Consider the following 18,685-nt stretch of genomic DNA (forward strand, 5'->3'; position numbering starts at 1 on the left):
TTAATTGGCAATAGTTTTTTCTTTTCTTTTCTTTCTTTTTTCTTTTCCTTTCTTTTCTTTTCTTCTCTTCTCTTCTCTTTTCTTTTCTTTTTTTAATTTCCTGGAAATGGTGAAAGACACATTGTTATGACAAAGAGACTGATGATAATATTAAAAACTGAGCATTCTGGTTGTGGAATCTCAGGAAAAAACTCCCCTGTCAATATCAGATTCATACTCTTCTGCCTGGATTTGAAAGCTTGCAAATTTATTTAACATGTCTCTCTATCTTCTTTTTCCTTCCTCTCCTTACCTGCTGCCCATACTTATTTCCTTTCCTTATTTCATTTCCTGCATCTTTTTCTCTCATGAACACTCCTCCAAACAGGCCACACTCCTTCTCATTACCCTTTGAACATTTGTTATTCTTTCCAACTATATTCAAACTCTTCCTCACAGCTAAAGTGAATATGTATTACCTGGTAAACTTAATATGAATTGATTTTTTTCCTTAAAAATGGCATGCAAAACTTGAAAGTGAAAACTTTGTCACCGTTAAAAATATGTAGGGTTATGAATAATATAGACATTTTGGAAGTTCCATATTTGGCTTTGTGTAGATGTAGTTCAGATCTCTTCTGTTGTATATAAAACAGCTTTGCTTGTTTCGAGATCCAGAATCATTGTTCAAGGCATCCAGAGTCAGAATAGAAATAAAGTATACAGCCTTGAGACCAAATGGAATGTGAGGACCAAACATCAGCACAAGTAGTGGAGAGAGGTGGGATGGCTTGAAATTTGAGGAATGCTCGAGTTGAGCAATTTAACACGTAGGTACCAGATGTTTGGAGTTGCGCCTCATTTTCCTGGTTGCTGGCATTGCAGTGTGAAGAGGAAAGGATAAGATGGAATGTTTTCCTTTTTTAAAAGGCTATATAATTATTATCAAAACTTCGTGTTAATGACATATGTATTAAGTGAATCTATTACAGTATGATTCGCTATTGCATGTATGTAATAAACTGAAGGGAAAACTGTTTCTCATGGCGCAAACACAAACCAGAAAAGATATATTTAGTTTAACCAGTAATTAAGCTTATATGGTAGTCCTTTTTCCTTATGGCAGTGTTACAGAGAGCTACACTGTAACTGTGAAGAGAAGGGAATAAAAATGGTGCAGTAAACTGATGTGAAACTCTTGGTTATACAAAACTCTTAAGTTCTTTGTGGTACATAATGGTAGCCACCAAGAAGTTTAAACTGTAGGAATAATAATAAATTATCAGATTAGGTTTTCCCACATATACAATGATCAGCTAAATATTTACTAACAAGTAAAGACAAAATCATTCATGAACTTGTTCTATAAGCTTGAAGAAGTTCCAGCTGTGTGTCCTTTTAGGTGTTCCAGTCACCCCCTCATATAAAATGTTCACTTTTGACAAATATAAAGATTCCTGAGGTAGGAATGGCAATTTTTCCTGGCATCAGGCAACCATAATCGTCCAGAGTTCACAACTAGACACAGAACTACTTGAAGATTTAGCACAGGGCATCGTCTCTAAGAGTAAACAGACCTCACTGGATTCTTATAGCCTGTTCATAAAATGGTGGGGAGTATCTCTAAAATATTTTAGCCAATTTTTGTATCTTAAATGCCTTTAATTTTACTCATGAGAGCTCATATGCAATATTCATCATGCATATTTTCATACCTTGTTTTCACCAATAGATACACATTTTTGTCATTCAGTATACTAATTAGTAAATCATCAGTTATTGAGAGGCAAATAAAACAAGTGCCTCTAGTAGCCCCCTCAAGTATATAGACTTTATTATTAGAATCCCAGAAAACTACTCCTGGTCCGTAATTCTTGAGTAGATGCCACACTCTTACTAATACGCACCTTTAATCACATTGCATTTTAAAGTAAATTCTAGGCATTATAACAAATAATATAACCATTTGACATATAAAATATCCTATTGGGTGCCAATGCATAAGTTGTTATCTGGAGTTTTGAAATGAATGGCAGAACTTTTATGTAACTTTATTTTTTAAAAGTTCACCTTACCTTTTAATTTAAACTTAACATTCTTCCCTCATAAATGTCCAACATGTCATTAAATGTAATCTTTCTCCATATTACAAGTCTATCCACAGTTGAAACACCCCCTAACTCTGATAATTTTGCTAGTTTTATTCATAGACAAGATTGTACTTTGTTGATTGCTTATGTGATTGAGTAAACCCTGTGTAAGAGCTGACTGAGTAAGAAATCAGGAAACCAGAATTATCTTCCTTAGTCACCTCACAGCTTAATAAAAATAAGGGAATCATTCAGCTGGAATACGTTCAGAGAAAAACCCCTTTTTATTTACCTTTCTTTACTCCCAGTACATTTTTAGAGGTTAATAAAATAATGTATAAGAAATCTAATGGAACTTACATGTCTTAATAACTTAAGCAGCTTTGGAAAGTAAAATATGCTTTGATGAACATTCAGTTAATATTTTATCAATAAGTAATTTGCCTACCAGGCAGAAATATTTTTTAATTGTCAAAATGATAAAATATAAAAGCAAAAGCTGTGTGGTATGGGCAAGTTACTTAACCTCTCTAAAGCCTTGGTTTCCTTATAAGTAAAATGAAGTTAGTAAGTACTTCCCAAGGTTAAAGGTTAATAAGATAATATTTATAAAACCCATAGCAAAGTGTCCAGCACATACATTCTCAAAAATGGTAGTTATTTCCAGGAAAAAAAAATCAAAAGAAGCATTTCAAGAGAGTGGCCAATAGTGTCCAAGTGATGTCCGGTCACTCAAAGAAGCCTGGACTGCACAGAATAAGGACTCAAAATGCAGACTTTTCTTCTAGAATGTGATATATGTGTGCCTGAACAACTACTCACTGTGCAAATTAACATACTAAAATTAATAGAGCTTATGGGAAAAAGAAGTTAAGTTTTGGGCAGAGCACTTAAAGTCTATGCAGCTTTACATTGTTGTTGTTAGTTCTCCAGTTACAATCCTAACAAAAACATTAACTCCATTAAATCTCTGACAACATTTGCACCAAGCATCACAGTCAGCTAACCCTTTGCATCATTATACTTCCTCTTAAACGGAAGAGATAGGAGGTATTGAATGCATTTGATTACACTAGTTTCATCAAAATTAAACATCTGATTTGAGATACAGGGAGAAATGTCTTCACAGCTCTTTAGGCATAATTGCAGCTTCAGCAGAGAGCTTAACTTTTGAAAAGTATAGGGTTCTTGACTCCACTAAACCAGCCCCTTTTTGTGCTAACGGGATGGACTTGTATAGGATTTTTAGACACTCATCTCCACTTCTTAAGGCCTTTATACATTGCTAAGGTTTTCTCTTTAATTGGGGTGAAAGCTTGCCCCTGATCACTTTTAAACATTAACAAGCTGGAAAAAAATCATATGAACCAACAGGACATCCAGAGTCCAAATTATACTGATATTGTTCATGATTTACCAATAGCAAAGGAGCTCTTCTCTTTTACAGAAAAATGTGTTTAGAGAATATACTGTGTATTGGATGAAAGAATGAATATTCTGAACTCCCCTAAAGCTCTTGGCAATTAAGTTTTTCATAGAGAATAAAAGAATATAAATCAAGCCTGTTTCTATTGTTGCTTCTGTTTCATGTATATCAAACATTTTTCAGGGTAATTTAATGGTTTAGCCACATTAGAGACATCTGATAGTATTTTCTTACATTTTTCTTGTGCTTATTCCCTACAGTTGGCTAAAAAGTTTATGAAAATTATCTCTGGATCACTAGGAGAAGTCCCCATTCCTGCTAACAATTACTGTTTTACTGTCAGTTCGATTCATTATTCCCATAGCAGTATCCCCCCCCACCAAACACCTTTAGAGGTGCCTCTAATTCAGTTTTATCTATGCATTTGAGAAGGTTGTTGCTCAAGATAGGCAAAGACCATTTTGATCAAGTTGTTCCGTGTGTACAATATACTTCAGATTTTATATTGGTATTAAAGTATTATATGCTGTCTGTCTAGCTCACTTCACCAAATCTGAATAAAGTAAACAAATAATTTTGCTATATTTCAGTGTGTCACTTTATATCAGTGCTCAAGCGGCAAGTTGATACTGTGCTCAAAAATTATATGCATAATTTTGTTGGGTCACATTTTTATGTGATTTTATTTTAGCTACTGTAAGAAGAGATGATTCCATTATTTCAAGTCCTGATGTCACTGATATTGCACCAACTAGAAAGAGGAGGCAGCGGATGCAAAAAAATCTTGGGACGGAGCCTAAAATGGCTTCTCAGGAGCATCGGCTTCAAGAAAAAGAAAAGGAAAAGTAAGTCATTTTATTCTTTGCCAAATAGTGAGATGACATTTAAAAGTCTAATATATAATCTTAAAATTATATTTTTATTTCTGAATTTACTTAAGGCTATTTTTAAGAACAAAAATTATGATTTTGGAAATTGTAAAATGTTTGAATCAATTTATTTTCTCTGGTTTTTGGTTAATTCCTATTAATATTTAAAGCGGAAGTGCTGAAAATATAAGTAAATTTTTTTTCTTGTGGTTGTTATGGATTATTGAGAAATGGCATGTAGGATACTAAGAACATTAGAATCCAGCTTGTGTTCAGTAAAGTACTTCGATCGAATTTACTGCTTTAAAGAGACTCATAGAACATTCAGCTTAGGCACTTGATTTGATTATGCTTGGTATTTTTTCAAGTAAAATGTCTCTTTGTAGTAATCTATTTATTTCTATTAGATTTTGGAATTATAAACTGTATTTTCACTGTTTTTCACTTTTTTGGTTCAGACTGCCCTCCTTCAGTATACATCCCAATTTAGTTGTCATATGTTGAGGTGTTGGGATAACTAACGTTTCATTGCAGTAAAACAGTCTGCATTTATAAGGAATATTATCAGTTGAATCCAAAATGAATGTACAAATCATTTGTACGTGTGTGTGTGTGATATATATATGCCCTAAGATTTTATTTCTTTTTCTCTAAACTTTTCATTAATTTAGCAAATGGTAGTTGAACAATAGCCTTGTGACAGATGATATTACAGACCACTGGTATTCAAAGTATGGAATGAGGATCTGAGGGTTCCCAAGGCCCTTTGTGGAGATCCACAGGGTCATCCCTTCTTCAGTTCCATAGCTATCTGAGGCCAGATTTTCTTCATATATTTTAATTGAAATAATATGTCATATCTGTTTGAATGCAGAAGCTAATGAGAATCTAACTGTTTTCATTCAAGCCAACCATCAACATGTTTGCAAAACATTGCCCTCACAAGATTTTTTGTTTGGGAAATATAATGATTTTTATAAAGAATATGTTATTCATGTTATCATATACTCGGTTTATTATTATTTTAAAATTATTTAATACATATTTTAAGTTTTTCTCAGTTTTTATTTTGAATATGGCAAATACAGTCCACATGAACAAATGTTCTTGAGGTCCTCCAGAACTTTTGAAAGTGTAAAGGGGTTCTGAGAGCAAGAAGTTTTAGGATTCTGTTATAGACAAAGAGGATGCCAAGACAGGCACAATCCATGCATTCAGGAAGCTGAGCCTGATAGGAGGGAGTTTTCGAGTTTCTTGCATAAAAGTATACATTGTACAGTTAATAGTGGCATTGTTTTGTTGTCTGCTTATCATTGGGTTTTGAGTTTATAGTTGCATTACCATGGCTTATTAACCATTATATCCCATTAAATTTAGCTAGGAAGCCTGACTTCATTACTTGTTTTCAATTCTAAACATATGCTGGATTTCAAACATTTCTGTCAGTCGCTCACAATGGCATTTCCTCTGTATCTCCTGCAGTAGCCTCTCAGTAGAATTTACATTCATTGTATGACTACCACATGATTTCACATTGTCTAAGGAAATGCCCAGTAGTTACCGTTGTTTGTTGAGAACAAAATAATTGTGACTATGGCTTTTCCTCATTCATTCATTCATGTATCATTCTTTTAACATATGTTTACATGCTGAGCAAACTTGACACAGTCCCTGATGTCATAAAGCTTAGTCTACATGAGAGAAGACAAACATTACTCGTATGATTACACAGATACGAGGAGTACAGTAGTGTAGAGAGCAGAGATTTAGGCAGAGGAAACAGCCTGTAAACATGCGCTGAGGTGGACTGTGTGAGGGTGATGGCAGTGGAGGGAGCAAGGGAGGGATTGCGATGAGGCTGAGGGCTGCTCAGAGGCCAGTCCAAGCTGGGCTGTGTGACCCTTGTTAAAAATTCAGCCTTTTCTCATGTATATGATAGCATTTCTGGTTCTCACATCGCAGAGGACTTTTCTTCTTGTTTTCCCTAACTTTTGATATTGCTTTTTGACTCTTCTTAAGGATTATCAAAATATTAGATTGACTAGAAATCTCTGATATTTTAGTCATTATTGTGTCTTCTTAGATATAGTCATTTAAAATTATCTAAAGCTATCGTCCTTCCTTTCTTTTTCATTTTTTAATTCTGCTTTCAAACTGCTGAATGTTGTACAGTTTTGGATTCCCAATAATAAAACTTTCATTCTTTTGAAACACAGGAAACTAGAAAATTGAAAACATACTGAAACTTATGTAGAGTACTCACAAGGATAATAGCCTAAATTGGCATGTGTTAGCAGTCCTGAGGTGCAGAATTGTACTGACATTTTGCCTTTTTCTTTTTTTTTCAGTAAATATAAATTTTTTCAGGAATATTTTTAGATCTTTGATGATCTCCTGCTTTTAGTAAGACTCTGAAATCCTTGAATCTGGTATCTATTGATAAATATTCATTAAAAATTTTAGTGTGACTAATCCACACAATATGATTATACTTGGGGAACCCTCATCCTGTCTGTCAACTAGCATCAACACTAAGAGTTATTATTCAACATAACCATGTGCTGTACATTCCTTGCTATTTGCTATCTTATATCACTTGAAATTATGATTTGTAGAGTTGTTTGGTATATCCTTTTAATTCTACATATTAAACAAAATGAACCAGCTGACAAAGACTACAGAAACTGTGAAATTATTTTCATCCTTACATACTTTATTAATATCATCAGGTAAAATTCTGAGTGTAAACAATGTAAAATCACTTTCTATAAATATACAATGGCATGGACTTCCCTGGTGGTGCAGTGGTTAAGAATCCACCTGCCAATGCAAGGGACACGGGTTCAAGCCCTGGTCCGGGAAGATCCCACGTGCTGTGAAGCAACTAAGCCTGGGCGCTACAACTGCTGAGCCTGCGCTCTAGAGCCCACGAGCCACAACTACTGAGCCCATGTGCCACAACTACTGAAGCCCACATGCCTAGAGCCCTTGCTCTGCAACAAGAGAAGCCACTGCAGTGAGGAGCCTGTGCACCGCAATGAAGAGTAGCCCCTGCTCGCCACAACTAGAGAAAGCCCGTGTGCAGCAATGAAGACCCAATGCAGCCAAAAATAAATAAATAAATAAAAGTAAATTTAAAAAAAATATATATATATATATACAATGACACAATATGTATTTAAATTAAATAACACTATATTTGGGCTTTATTAGACACCCAGCTTAAATTTTTTTTTAATTAATTAATTTATTTTTATTTATGGCTGTGTTGGGTCTTCGTTTCTGTGCGAGGGCTTTCTCTAGTTGTGGCAAGTGGGGACCACTCTTCATCGCGGTGCGCGGGCCTCTCACTATCACAGCCTCTCTTGTTGCAGAGCACAGGCTCCAGACGCGCAGTCTCAGTAATTGTGGCTCACGGGCCCGGTTGCTCCGCGGCACGTGGGATCTTCCCAGACCAGGGCTCGAACCCATGTCCCCTGCATTGGCAGGCAGATTCTCAACCACTGTGCCACCAGGGAAGCCCCCCAGCTTAAATTTTTAATGCTTTATCATATAACATAATAATTGAGGAAGAATTTTCATTTCAATTTTTTAAATTTAAGAGCTCTTATTAATTCTTTCAACATCCTCAGAAAGCTAATATAATAAAAGTCTATTAATACTATTTTGTTGGTATGACATGAAATCATTATGGCTAGGTAGACTAGTTGGATTATTTTAACAAAATGATTAATCCAGTCATTATTCACTTATTTATCTAAATTGAATCAATGCCCCAGTCTGTTGAAATTAGCAACCAGTTAACAAAGTCAGCCAATAAACAAAATGCTCAGTTTAAGTGATTTAATCAATACTTTAATGTCTGTTACTTCTTCAACTATTTCAGCTCATTTCTCCCCACCTGGAAATTCTGCTTTACCTTCTTTTGGCTGTTCTGTTTCTCACTTCTGTAGATTTTCTTTATCAAAAGCAAACTACTTTTTTAAGAGATACTGAAATTTGTATCTGAACAAGGGACCTATAAATGAAAACTTTCTCTTAGAATCAGGGCTCCAGACCCTGGAAGAGGTGGCCAAGAAGAGAGCCAAACCCAAGTTACAACCAAATCATGTTTGTACTGGAGACCAAGACAAGGAGCCAAACACAGGGCTACACCATGCAGACCTAGTTACCAAAACCAGGATATGAAGTTCTTATTGGAGCAGGAACAAGGGTTATCGCAAATCTCAAGCAACTCTAACTTAATTTTGAGCTCCTCCTTAAATGACTCTTGACTAGAAAAAGCATTAGCTTCTGTGGTCAGAAGAGCTGCTAAATATATAGGTGGAACAAAACGCCTCTAGCTCCGAGATTTGAATAGGTGGGGGGAAGAAAGCTCAGACGTTTATTGAAGTTAAATGTTATTGAGTACAGAATTTATTCTTTATGATAACATTCACAGACTGCATTCTACAGAATTATATAAAAGGAGATCTTAATAGGTATCCCACAGAGGGTTTCATATTCAAATAAGCTTAGAAATTGCAATTTCTAAATTCAGTTGGAATTTCTAAACTTATTTGAATATGAAACCCTCTGTGGGATACCTAAGGTCTCCTTTTACATAATTCTGTAGAATGCAGTCTGTGAATGAGACGGAAATCCAAAAAGGAGAGAATATATGTATACGTGTAGCTGATTCACTTTGCTGTACAGTATAAACTAACACAATATTGTAAAGCAACTATACTCCAATTAAAAATAAATAAAGCTAAATTTCCCTCTCAAAAAAAAAAGAAAAAGAAAAAGAAATTGCTGCATACCACAGCTACCACGCTCCCTTATGTTCCAACCCCTAAAACTTGGAGATTTATATGTTAAAGGATCTAAAAAAATCCATAGTAAATAATTCATTTGACTTGTTTAATCATTTTTCAAAAGTACTCAAGCATAGCACCGTCATGCAGTCTGCTTTCCTCCCTCCCAAAAAGGGATTAGTGACAGTCCAAGGGATAGCATTCTTTAGGGCCGTAGTTTGGGATACAAACTGTCAAAATTCTCAAACATTAGTGATTTTAAGTATATAAGATCCTTTCAGCCATAATTATAGAGTTTTAGGCATTAAATGTATCTCAAGAACAAAATGTTAGTTTGTATATAGGACCTTCCTCCCCACCTCCCCATCTCCCCACAATCCTACTGCTTAGAAAACCTCCTACTTGTCCGACCAACTGCCCTTCTGGGAGCAGCAGGGTCATTTTCTAAGAGAATTCTAGTGATTGGAACACATTCGTACACCCCTAAAAGAAGGAGTTCAACATCATCTCAGCTGCAGGATAAAATCATTAAAATAGTTTGGGCCAAAAGTACAAAAAAATACTTGTATAGTCTTTAGACACTTTTACGTAGTCTTTGTTTCTGCAGGCTAGCAAGTAAAAATATATAGGTTCACCTATCTCGTGTGAGGCACACAGACATGATTTAGTCTTCTTTGTGATGGATGTCTTCTGAAAACACAGAGTTCTAACACATTGTTCCAAACAACCTTAAAAATATTATCAAATCATAACTTTTCACAGATGTTGCTTCTTGAACTGTAAGGAAGAAGTTTTAACTGTGTGTTCTGAATCAACCTTTAAGTGGTCCCATTAAGTAGTTGTGTAGCTGCAATATTTTAGGTGAGCGTTAGGTTGTAAATCAACACGTGCATCTGCACGCACATGCGGACTCACGCACCCCGACGTTAAGTTCACGATTTAATTAGCCAAGGTTGCACGATCTTATCATAGCCCATGTGGCTACACAGAGCAGGAAAAGGTGCAGCACATCTTAGCACAGTATCTCTTCACCTCCCTGGAGTGGGGTGAGGTACTACACAGCCACCACTGATACAATTTGTTTAAGATATAATCTTCCTCGACTCAGAAAAGCTCAGTCTTTCCTTTTTATTCTAGAAGCTTACAGCATCATCCTGGATGAAATTGCACAATCCATGCACTTTTGTTTAGAGGAATAATTATACACATCAGGCTCTCCTGGCTCTAAACCAAAGTTCTCATGTCTATCAGAGCTTTCCAGGGTCCTAGAGAGTCCACTTCCCCACTGTAGCCCAATTGCAGTCAAATAGAGTTTTAATGAAATATTTACTATTACTAAAATTCTTTTTAGGATGAAGTGTTGAAGAAAGTTATTTGCCTTCTTCCTGTGTTTCTGTTATCAATGTTATAGATTATAAAAAACTAAATAAAACCTAACAGTAGGGAGGGAAAGAGCCCAGTATTTATTAATTAATTAACTTGCTTACTTTATTTTTTTTAACATCTTTATTGGAGTATAATTGCTTTACAATGTTGTGTTGGTTCTGCTGTATAGCAGAGTGAATCAGCTATATGCATATGTATATCCCCATATCCCCTCCCTCTTGCGTCTCCCTCCCACCCTCCTTATCCCACCCCTCTAGGTGGTTGCAAAGCACCGAGCTGATCTCCCTGTGCTATAGCTGCTTCCTACTAGCTATCTATTTTACATTTGGTAGTGTATATATGTCAGTGTTACTCTCTCACTTCGTCCCAGCTTACCCCTCCCCCTCCCCGTGTCCTCAAGTCCATTCTCTTCGTCTGTGTCTTTATTCCTGTCCTGCCCCTAGGTTCATCAGAACCATTTTTTTTAGATTCCATATATATGTGTTAGCATACGGTATTTGTTTTTCTCTTTCTGACTTACTTCACTTTGTAGGACAGACTCTAGGTCCATCCACCTCACTACAAATAACTCAATTTCGTTTCTTTTTATGGCCGAGTAATATTCCATTGTATATATGTTTTAGAGTAGTTTTCGGTTCATAGCAAAATTGAGTGGAAAGTACAGAGAGTACCTATGTACCTCTGTCCCCACACATGCACAACTTCCCCCACTCTCAGCACCCCCCCATCAAAATAGTACATTTATTACAATTGATGAACCTACCTTGACAAATCATAATCACCCAAGGTCTGTATTTTACGGGTTCACTCTTGGTGTTGTACATTCTATGGATTTGGACATATGTATAATGACAAGTATCCACCATTGTAGTATTATACTGAATTGTTTCATTACCCTAAAAATCCTCTGTGCTCCACCAATTTATCCCTCTTTCCCCTTAACCCCTGGCAACTACTAATCTTTGAAATATCCCCATAGTTTTGCCTTAACCAGAATGTCTTATAGTTGGAATCATACAGTATGCAGCCTTTTCAGATTGCATTCTTTCACTTAATAATATACACTTAAGGGGGAGAGAGAGAAGATGGCGGAAGAGTAAGACGCGGAGATCACCTTCCTTCCCACAGATACAGTAGAAATACATCTACACGTGGAACTGCTCCTATAGAACACCCACTGAACGCTGGCAGAAGACGTCAGACCTCCCAAAAGGCAAGAAACTCCCCACGTACTTGGGTAGGGCAAAAGCAAAAAGAAATAACAGAGACAAAAGAATAGGGACGGGACCTGCACCAGTGGGAGGGAGCTGTGAAGGAGGAAAGGTTTCCACACACTAGGAAGCCCCTTCGTGGCAGAGACTGCGGGTGGCAGAGGGGGGAAGCTTCGGAGCCACGGAGGAGAGCACAGCCACAGGGGTGCGGAGGGCAAAGCGGAGAGATTCCCGCACAGAGGCTCGGCGCCGAGCAGCACTCACCAGCCCGAGAGGCTTGTCTGCTCGGCCGCCGGGGCGGGCGGGGCTGGGAGCTGAGGCTCGGGCTTCCATCGGATCGCAGGGAGAGGACTGGGGTTGGCGGCATGAACACAGCCTGAAGGGGTTAGTGCACCACAGCTAGCTGGGAGGGAGTCCCGGAAAAAGTCTGCAGCTGCCGAAGAGGCAAGAGACTTTTTCTTCCCTCTTTGTTTCCTGGTGCTCGAGGAGAGGGGATTCAGAGCGCCGCCTAAACGAGCTCCAGAGAAGGGCGCGAGCCGTGACTATCAGCCCGGATCCCACAGCAACAGGGGTGCAGAGGAAAAAACGGAGAGATTCCCGCACAGAGGCTCCACGCCGAGCAGCGCTCACCAGCCCGAGAGGCTTGTCTGCTCCCCCGCCGGGGCGGGCGGGGCTGGGAGCTGAGGCTCGGGCTTCCATCGGATCGCAGGGAGAGGGCTGGGGTTGGCGGCGTGAACACAGCCTGAAGGGGGCTAGTGCACCACAGCTAGCCGGGAGAGAGACCGGGGAAAAAGTCTTCAGCTGCCGAAGAGGCAAGAGACTTTTTCTTGCCTCTTTGTTTCGCGCCTCGCAAGGAGAGGGGATTCAGAGCGCCGCCTAAACGAACTCCAGAGACGGGCGCGAGCCGCGGCTATCAGGGCGGACCCCAGAGACGGGCATGAGACGCTAAGGCTGCTGCTGCCGCCACCAAAAAGCCTGTGTGCGAGCACAGGTCACTTTCCACACCGCCCCTCCCGGGAGCCGGTGAAGCCCGCCACTGCCAGGGTCCCGTGACCCGGGGACAACTTCTCCGGGAGAACGCACAGCGCGCCTCAGGCTGCTGCAACATCACACTGGCCTCTGCCGTCGAAGGCTCGCCCCGCCTCCTCCGTACCCCTCCCTCCCCCCGGCCTGAGTGAGCCAGAGCCCCCGAAGCAGCTGCTCCTTTAACCCCGTTCTGTCTGGGTGGGGAACAGACGCCCTCAGGCGACCTACATGCAGAGGCGGGTCCAAATCCAAAGCTGAACTCCGGGAGCAGTGCGAACAAAGAAGAGAAAGGGAAATCTCTCCCAGCAGCCTCAGAAGCAGCGGATTAAAACTCCACAAACAACTTGATGTGCCTGCGTCTGTTGAATACCTGAATAGACAACGAATCATCCCAAATTGAGGAGGTGGACTTTGAGAGCAGGATATATTAATTTTTCCCCTTTTCCTTTTTTTGTGAGTGTATACGTATATGCTTCTAGATGAGATTTTGTCTGTATAGCTTTGCTTTATAATAGCTTTATTTTACTTCACTATATTATATCCTCTTTCTTTCTTTCTTTCTTTCTATTTTTTCTCCCTTTTACTCTGAGCTGTGTGGACGAAAGGCTCTTGGTGCTCCAGCCAGGCATCAGGGCCATGCCTCTGAGGTGGGAGAGCCAACGTCAGGACACTGGTCCACAAGAGACCACGCAGCTCCACGTCATACCAAACGGCAAAAATCTCTCAGAGATCTCCATCTCAACATCAAGACCCAGCTTCACTCAATGACCAGCAAGCTACAGTGCTGGACATCCTATGCCAAACAACTAGCAAGACAGGAACACAGCCCCATCCATTAGCAGAGAGGCTGCCTAAAATCATAATAAGGCCACAGACACCCCAAAACACACCACCAGACGTGGACGTGCCCACCAGAAAGACAAGATCCAGCCTCATCCACCAGAACTCAGGCACTAGTTCTCTCCACCAGGAAGCCTACACAACCCACTGAACCAACCTTAGCCACTGGGGACAGATACCAAAAACAACGGGAACTACGAACCTGCAGCCTGTGAAAAGGAGACCTCAAACACAGTAAGATAAGCAAAATGAGACGACAGAAAAACACACAGCAGATGAAGGAGCAGGGTCAAAACACACCAGACCTAACAAATGAAGAGGAAATAGGTAGTCTACCTGAAAAAGAATTCAGAATAATGATAGTAAGGATGATCCAAAATCTTGGAAATAGAATAGACAAAATGAAAGAAACATTTAACAAGGGCGTAGAAGAACTAAAGAGGAACCAAGCAACGATGAAAAACACAATAAATGAAATTAAAAATACTCTAGAAGGGATCAATAGCAGAATAACTGAGGCAGAAGAACGGATAAGTGACCTGGAAGATAAAATGGTGGAAATAACTACTGCAGAGCAGGATAAAGAAAAAAGAATGAGACGAACTGAGGACAGTCTCAGAGACCTCTGGGACAACATTAAACGCACCAACATTCGAATTATAGGTGTCCCAGAAGAAGAAGAGAAAAAAAAGGGACTGAGAAAATATTTGAAGAGATTATAGTTGAAAACTTCCCTAATATGGGAAAGGAAATAGTTAATCAAGTCCTGGAAGCACAGAGAGTCCCGTAAAGGATAAATCCAAGGAGAAACACGCCAAGACACATATTAATCAAACTGTCAAAAATTAAATATAAAGAAAACATATTAAAAGCAGCAAGGGAAAAACAACAAATAACACACAAGGGAATCCCCATAAGGTTAACAGATGATCTTTCAGCAGAAACTCTGCAAGCCAGAAGGGAGTGGCAGGATATACTTAAAGTGATGAAGGAGAAAAACCTACAACCAAGGTTACTCTACCCAGCAAAGATCTCATTCAGATTTGATGGAGAAATTAAAACCTTTACAGACAAGCAAAAGCTGAGAGAGTTCAGCACCACCACACCAGCTTTACAACAAATGCTAAAGGAACTTCTCTAGGCAAGAAACACAAGAGAAGGAAAACACCTACAATAACAAACCCAAAACATTTAAGAAAATGGGAATAGGAACATACATATCGATAATTACCTTGAATGTAAATGGATTAAATGCTCCCACCAAAAGACACAGGCTGGCTGAATGCGTACAAAAACAAGACCCATATATATGCTGTCTACAAGAGACCCACTTCAGACCTAGAGACACATACAGACTGAAAGTGAGGGGATGGAAAAACATCTTCCATGCAACTGGAAATCAAAAGAAAGCTGGAGTAGCAATTCTCATATCAGACAAAATAGACTTTAAAATAAAGACTATTACAAGAGACAAAGAAGGACACTATATAATGATCAAGGGATCCACCCAAGAGGAAGGTATAACAATTGTAAATATTTATGCACCCAACATAGGAGCACCTCAATACATAAGGCAAATACTAACAGCCATAAAAGGGGAAATTGACAGCAACACAGTCATAGTAGGGGACTTTAACACCCCACTTTCACCAATGGACAGATCATCCAAAGTGAAAATAAATAAGGAAACACAAGCTTTAAATGATACATTAAACAAGATGGACTTAATTGATATTTATAGGACATTCCACCCAAAAACAACAGAATACACATTTTTCTCAAGTGCTCATGGAACATTCTCCAGGATAGATCATATCTTGGGTCACAAATCAAGCCTTGGTAAATTTAAGAAAATTGAAATCGTATCAAGTATCTTTTCCGACCACAATGCTATAAGACTAGGTATCAATTACAGGAAAAGTTCTGTAAAAAAACACAAACACATGGAGGCTACACAATACACTACTTAATAACGAAGTGATCACTGAAGAAATCAAAGGGGAAATCAAAAAATACCTACAAACAAATGACAATGGAGACATGACGACCCAAAACCTATGGGACGCAGCAAAAGCAGTGCTAAGAGGGAAGTTTATAGCAATACAAGCCTACCTCAAGAAACAGGAAACATCTCAAATAAACAACCTAACCTTGCACCTGAAGCAATTAGAGAAAGAAGAACAAAAAAACTCGAAAGCTAGCAGAAGGAAAGAAATCATAAAGATCAGATCAGAAATAAATGAAAAAGAAATGAAGGAAACAATAGCAAAAATCAATGAAACTAAAAGCTGGTTCTTTGAGAAGATAAACAAAATTGATAAACCATTAGCCAGACTCATCAAGAGAAAAAGGGAGAAGACTCAAATCAATAGAATTAGAAATGAAAAAGGAGAAGTAACCACTGGCACTGCAGAAATACAAAAGATCATGAGAGATTACTACAAGCAACTCTATGCCAATAAAATGGACAACCTGTAAGAAATGAACAGATTCTTAGAAATGTACAACCTTCCGAGACTGAACCAGGAAGAAATAGAAAATATGAACAGACCAATCACAAGCACTGAAATTGAAACTGTAATTAAAAACCTTCCAACAAACAAAAGCCCAGGACCAGATGGCTTCACAGGCGAATTCTATCAAACATTTAGAGAAGAGCTAACACCTATCCTTCTCAAACTCTTCCAAAATATTGCAGAGCGAAGAACACTCCCCAACTCATTCTACGAGGCCACCATCACCCTGATACCAAAACCAGACAAAGATGTCACAAAGAAAGAAAACTACAGGCCAATATCACTGATGAACATAGATGCAAAAATCCTCAACAAAATACTAGCAAACAGAATCCAACAGCACGTTAAAAGGATCATACACCATGATCAAGTGGGGTTTATCCCAGAAATGCAAGGATTCTTCAATATACGCAAATCAATCAACGTGACACACCATATTAACAAATTGAAGGAGAAAAACCATATGATCATCTCAATAGATGCAGAGAAAGCTTTCGACAAAATTCAACACCCATTTATGATAAAAGCCCTGCAGAAAGTAGGCATAGAGGGAACTTTCCTCAACATAATAAAGGCCATATGTGACAAACCCACAGCCAACATCGTCCTCAATGGTGAAAAACTGAAACCATTTCCACTAAGATCAGGAACAAGACAAGGTTGCCTACTCTCACCACTATTATTCAACATAGTTTTGGAAGTGTTAGCCACAGCAATCAGAGAAGACAAAGAAATAAAAGGAATCCAAATCGGAAAAGAAGAAGTAAAGCTGTCACTGTTTGCAGATGACATGATACTATACATAGAGAATCCTAAAGATGCTACCAGAAAACTCCTAGAGCTAATCAATGAATTTGGTAAGGTAGCAGGATACAAAATAAATGCACAGAAATCTCTTGCATTTCTATACACTAATGACGAAAAATCTGAAAGTGAAATTAAGAAAACACTCCCGTTTACCATTGCAACAAAAAGAATAAAATATCTAGGAATAAACCTACCTAAGGAGACAAAAGACCTGTATGCAGAAAACTATAAGACACTGATGAAAGAAATTAAAGATGATACAAACAGATGGAGAGATATACCATGTTCTTGGATTGGAAGAATCAACATTGTGAAAATGACTCTACTACCCAAAGCAATCTACAGATTCAATTCAATCCCTATCAAACTACCACTGGCATTTTTCACAGAACTAGAACAAGAAATTTCACAATTTGTATGGAAAGACAAAAGACCCCGAATAGCCAAAGCAATCTTGAGAACGAAAAATGGAGCTGGGGGAATCAGGCTCCCTGACTTCAGACTATATTACAAAGCTACAGGAATCAAGACAGTTTGGTACTGGCACAAAAACAGAAATACAGATCAATGGAACAGGATAGAAAGCCCAGAGATAAACCCACACACCTATGGTCACCTTATCTTTGATAAAGGAGGCAAGCATATACAGTGGAGAAAAGACAGCCTCTTCAGTAAGTGGTGCTTGGAAAATTGGACAGATAAATGTAAAAGTATGAAATTAGAACACTCCCTGACACCATGCACAAAAATAAACTCAAAATGGATTAAAGACCTAAGTGTAAGGCCAGACACTATCAAACTCTTAGAGGAAAACATAGGCAGAACACTCTATGACATACATCACAGCAAGATTCTTTTTGACCCAGCTCCTAGAGAAATGGAAATAAGAACACAAATAAACAAATGGGACCTAATGAAACTTAAAAGCTTTTGCACAGCAAAGGAAACCATAAACAAGGCCAAAAGACAACCATCAGAATGGGAGAAAATATTTGCAAATGAAGCAACTGACAAAGGATTAATCTCCAAGATTTACAAGCAGCTCATGCAGCTCAATAACAAAAAAACCAACAACCCAATCCAAAAATGGGCAGAAGACCTAAATAGACACTTCTCCAAAGAAGATATACAGATTGCCAACAGACACATGAAAGAATGCTCAACATCATTAATCATTAGAGAAATGCAAATCAAAACTACAATGAGATATCATCTCACACCGGTCAGAATGGCCATCATCAAAAAATCTAGAAACAATAAATGCTGGAGAGGGTGTGGAGGAAAGGGAACACTCTTGCACTGTTGGTGGGACTGTAAATTGATACAGCCACTATGGAGAACAGTATGGAGGTTCCTTAAAAAACTGCAAATAGAACTAGCATACGACCCAGCAATCCCACTACTGGGCATATACCCTGAGAAAACCAGAGTTCAAAAAGAGTCATGTACCAAAATGTTCATTGCAGCTCTATTTACAATAGCCAGGACATGGAAGCAACCTAAGTGTCCATCATCGGATGAATGGATAAAGAAGATGTGGCACATATATACAATGGAATATTACTCAGCCATAAAAAGAAATGAAATGGAGGTATTTGTAATGAGGTGGATGGAGTTAGAGTCTGTCATACAGAGTGAAGTAAGTCAGAAAGAGAAAAACAAATACAGTATGCTAACACATATATATGGAATCTAAGGGAAAAAAAAAAAAAAGGTCATGAAGAACCTAGTGGCAAGAC

The 18,685-nt window shown here is 38.5% G+C and overlaps 1 protein-coding gene across 4 annotated transcripts in view; it reads left to right on the forward strand.

Annotated features, from left to right (window-relative positions):
• Positions 1-18,685, forward strand: part of XRCC4 (X-ray repair cross complementing 4) — a 279,622-nt gene that overhangs the window by 174,130 nt on the left and 86,807 nt on the right. For all 4 annotated transcript variants that reach the window (XM_036847936.1, XM_036847939.1, XM_036847937.1 and 1 more), the window contains exon 7: positions 4,187-4,340. In XM_036847936.1, coding sequence (XP_036703831.1) covers positions 4,187-4,340 — 154 coding nt within the window. The remainder of the gene's footprint in view (positions 1-4,186; positions 4,341-18,685) is intronic.

Source organism: Balaenoptera musculus, chromosome 3 (assembly GCF_009873245.2).
Source record: "Balaenoptera musculus isolate JJ_BM4_2016_0621 chromosome 3, mBalMus1.pri.v3, whole genome shotgun sequence".
NCBI lineage: Eukaryota > Metazoa > Chordata > Mammalia > Artiodactyla > Balaenopteridae > Balaenoptera > Balaenoptera musculus.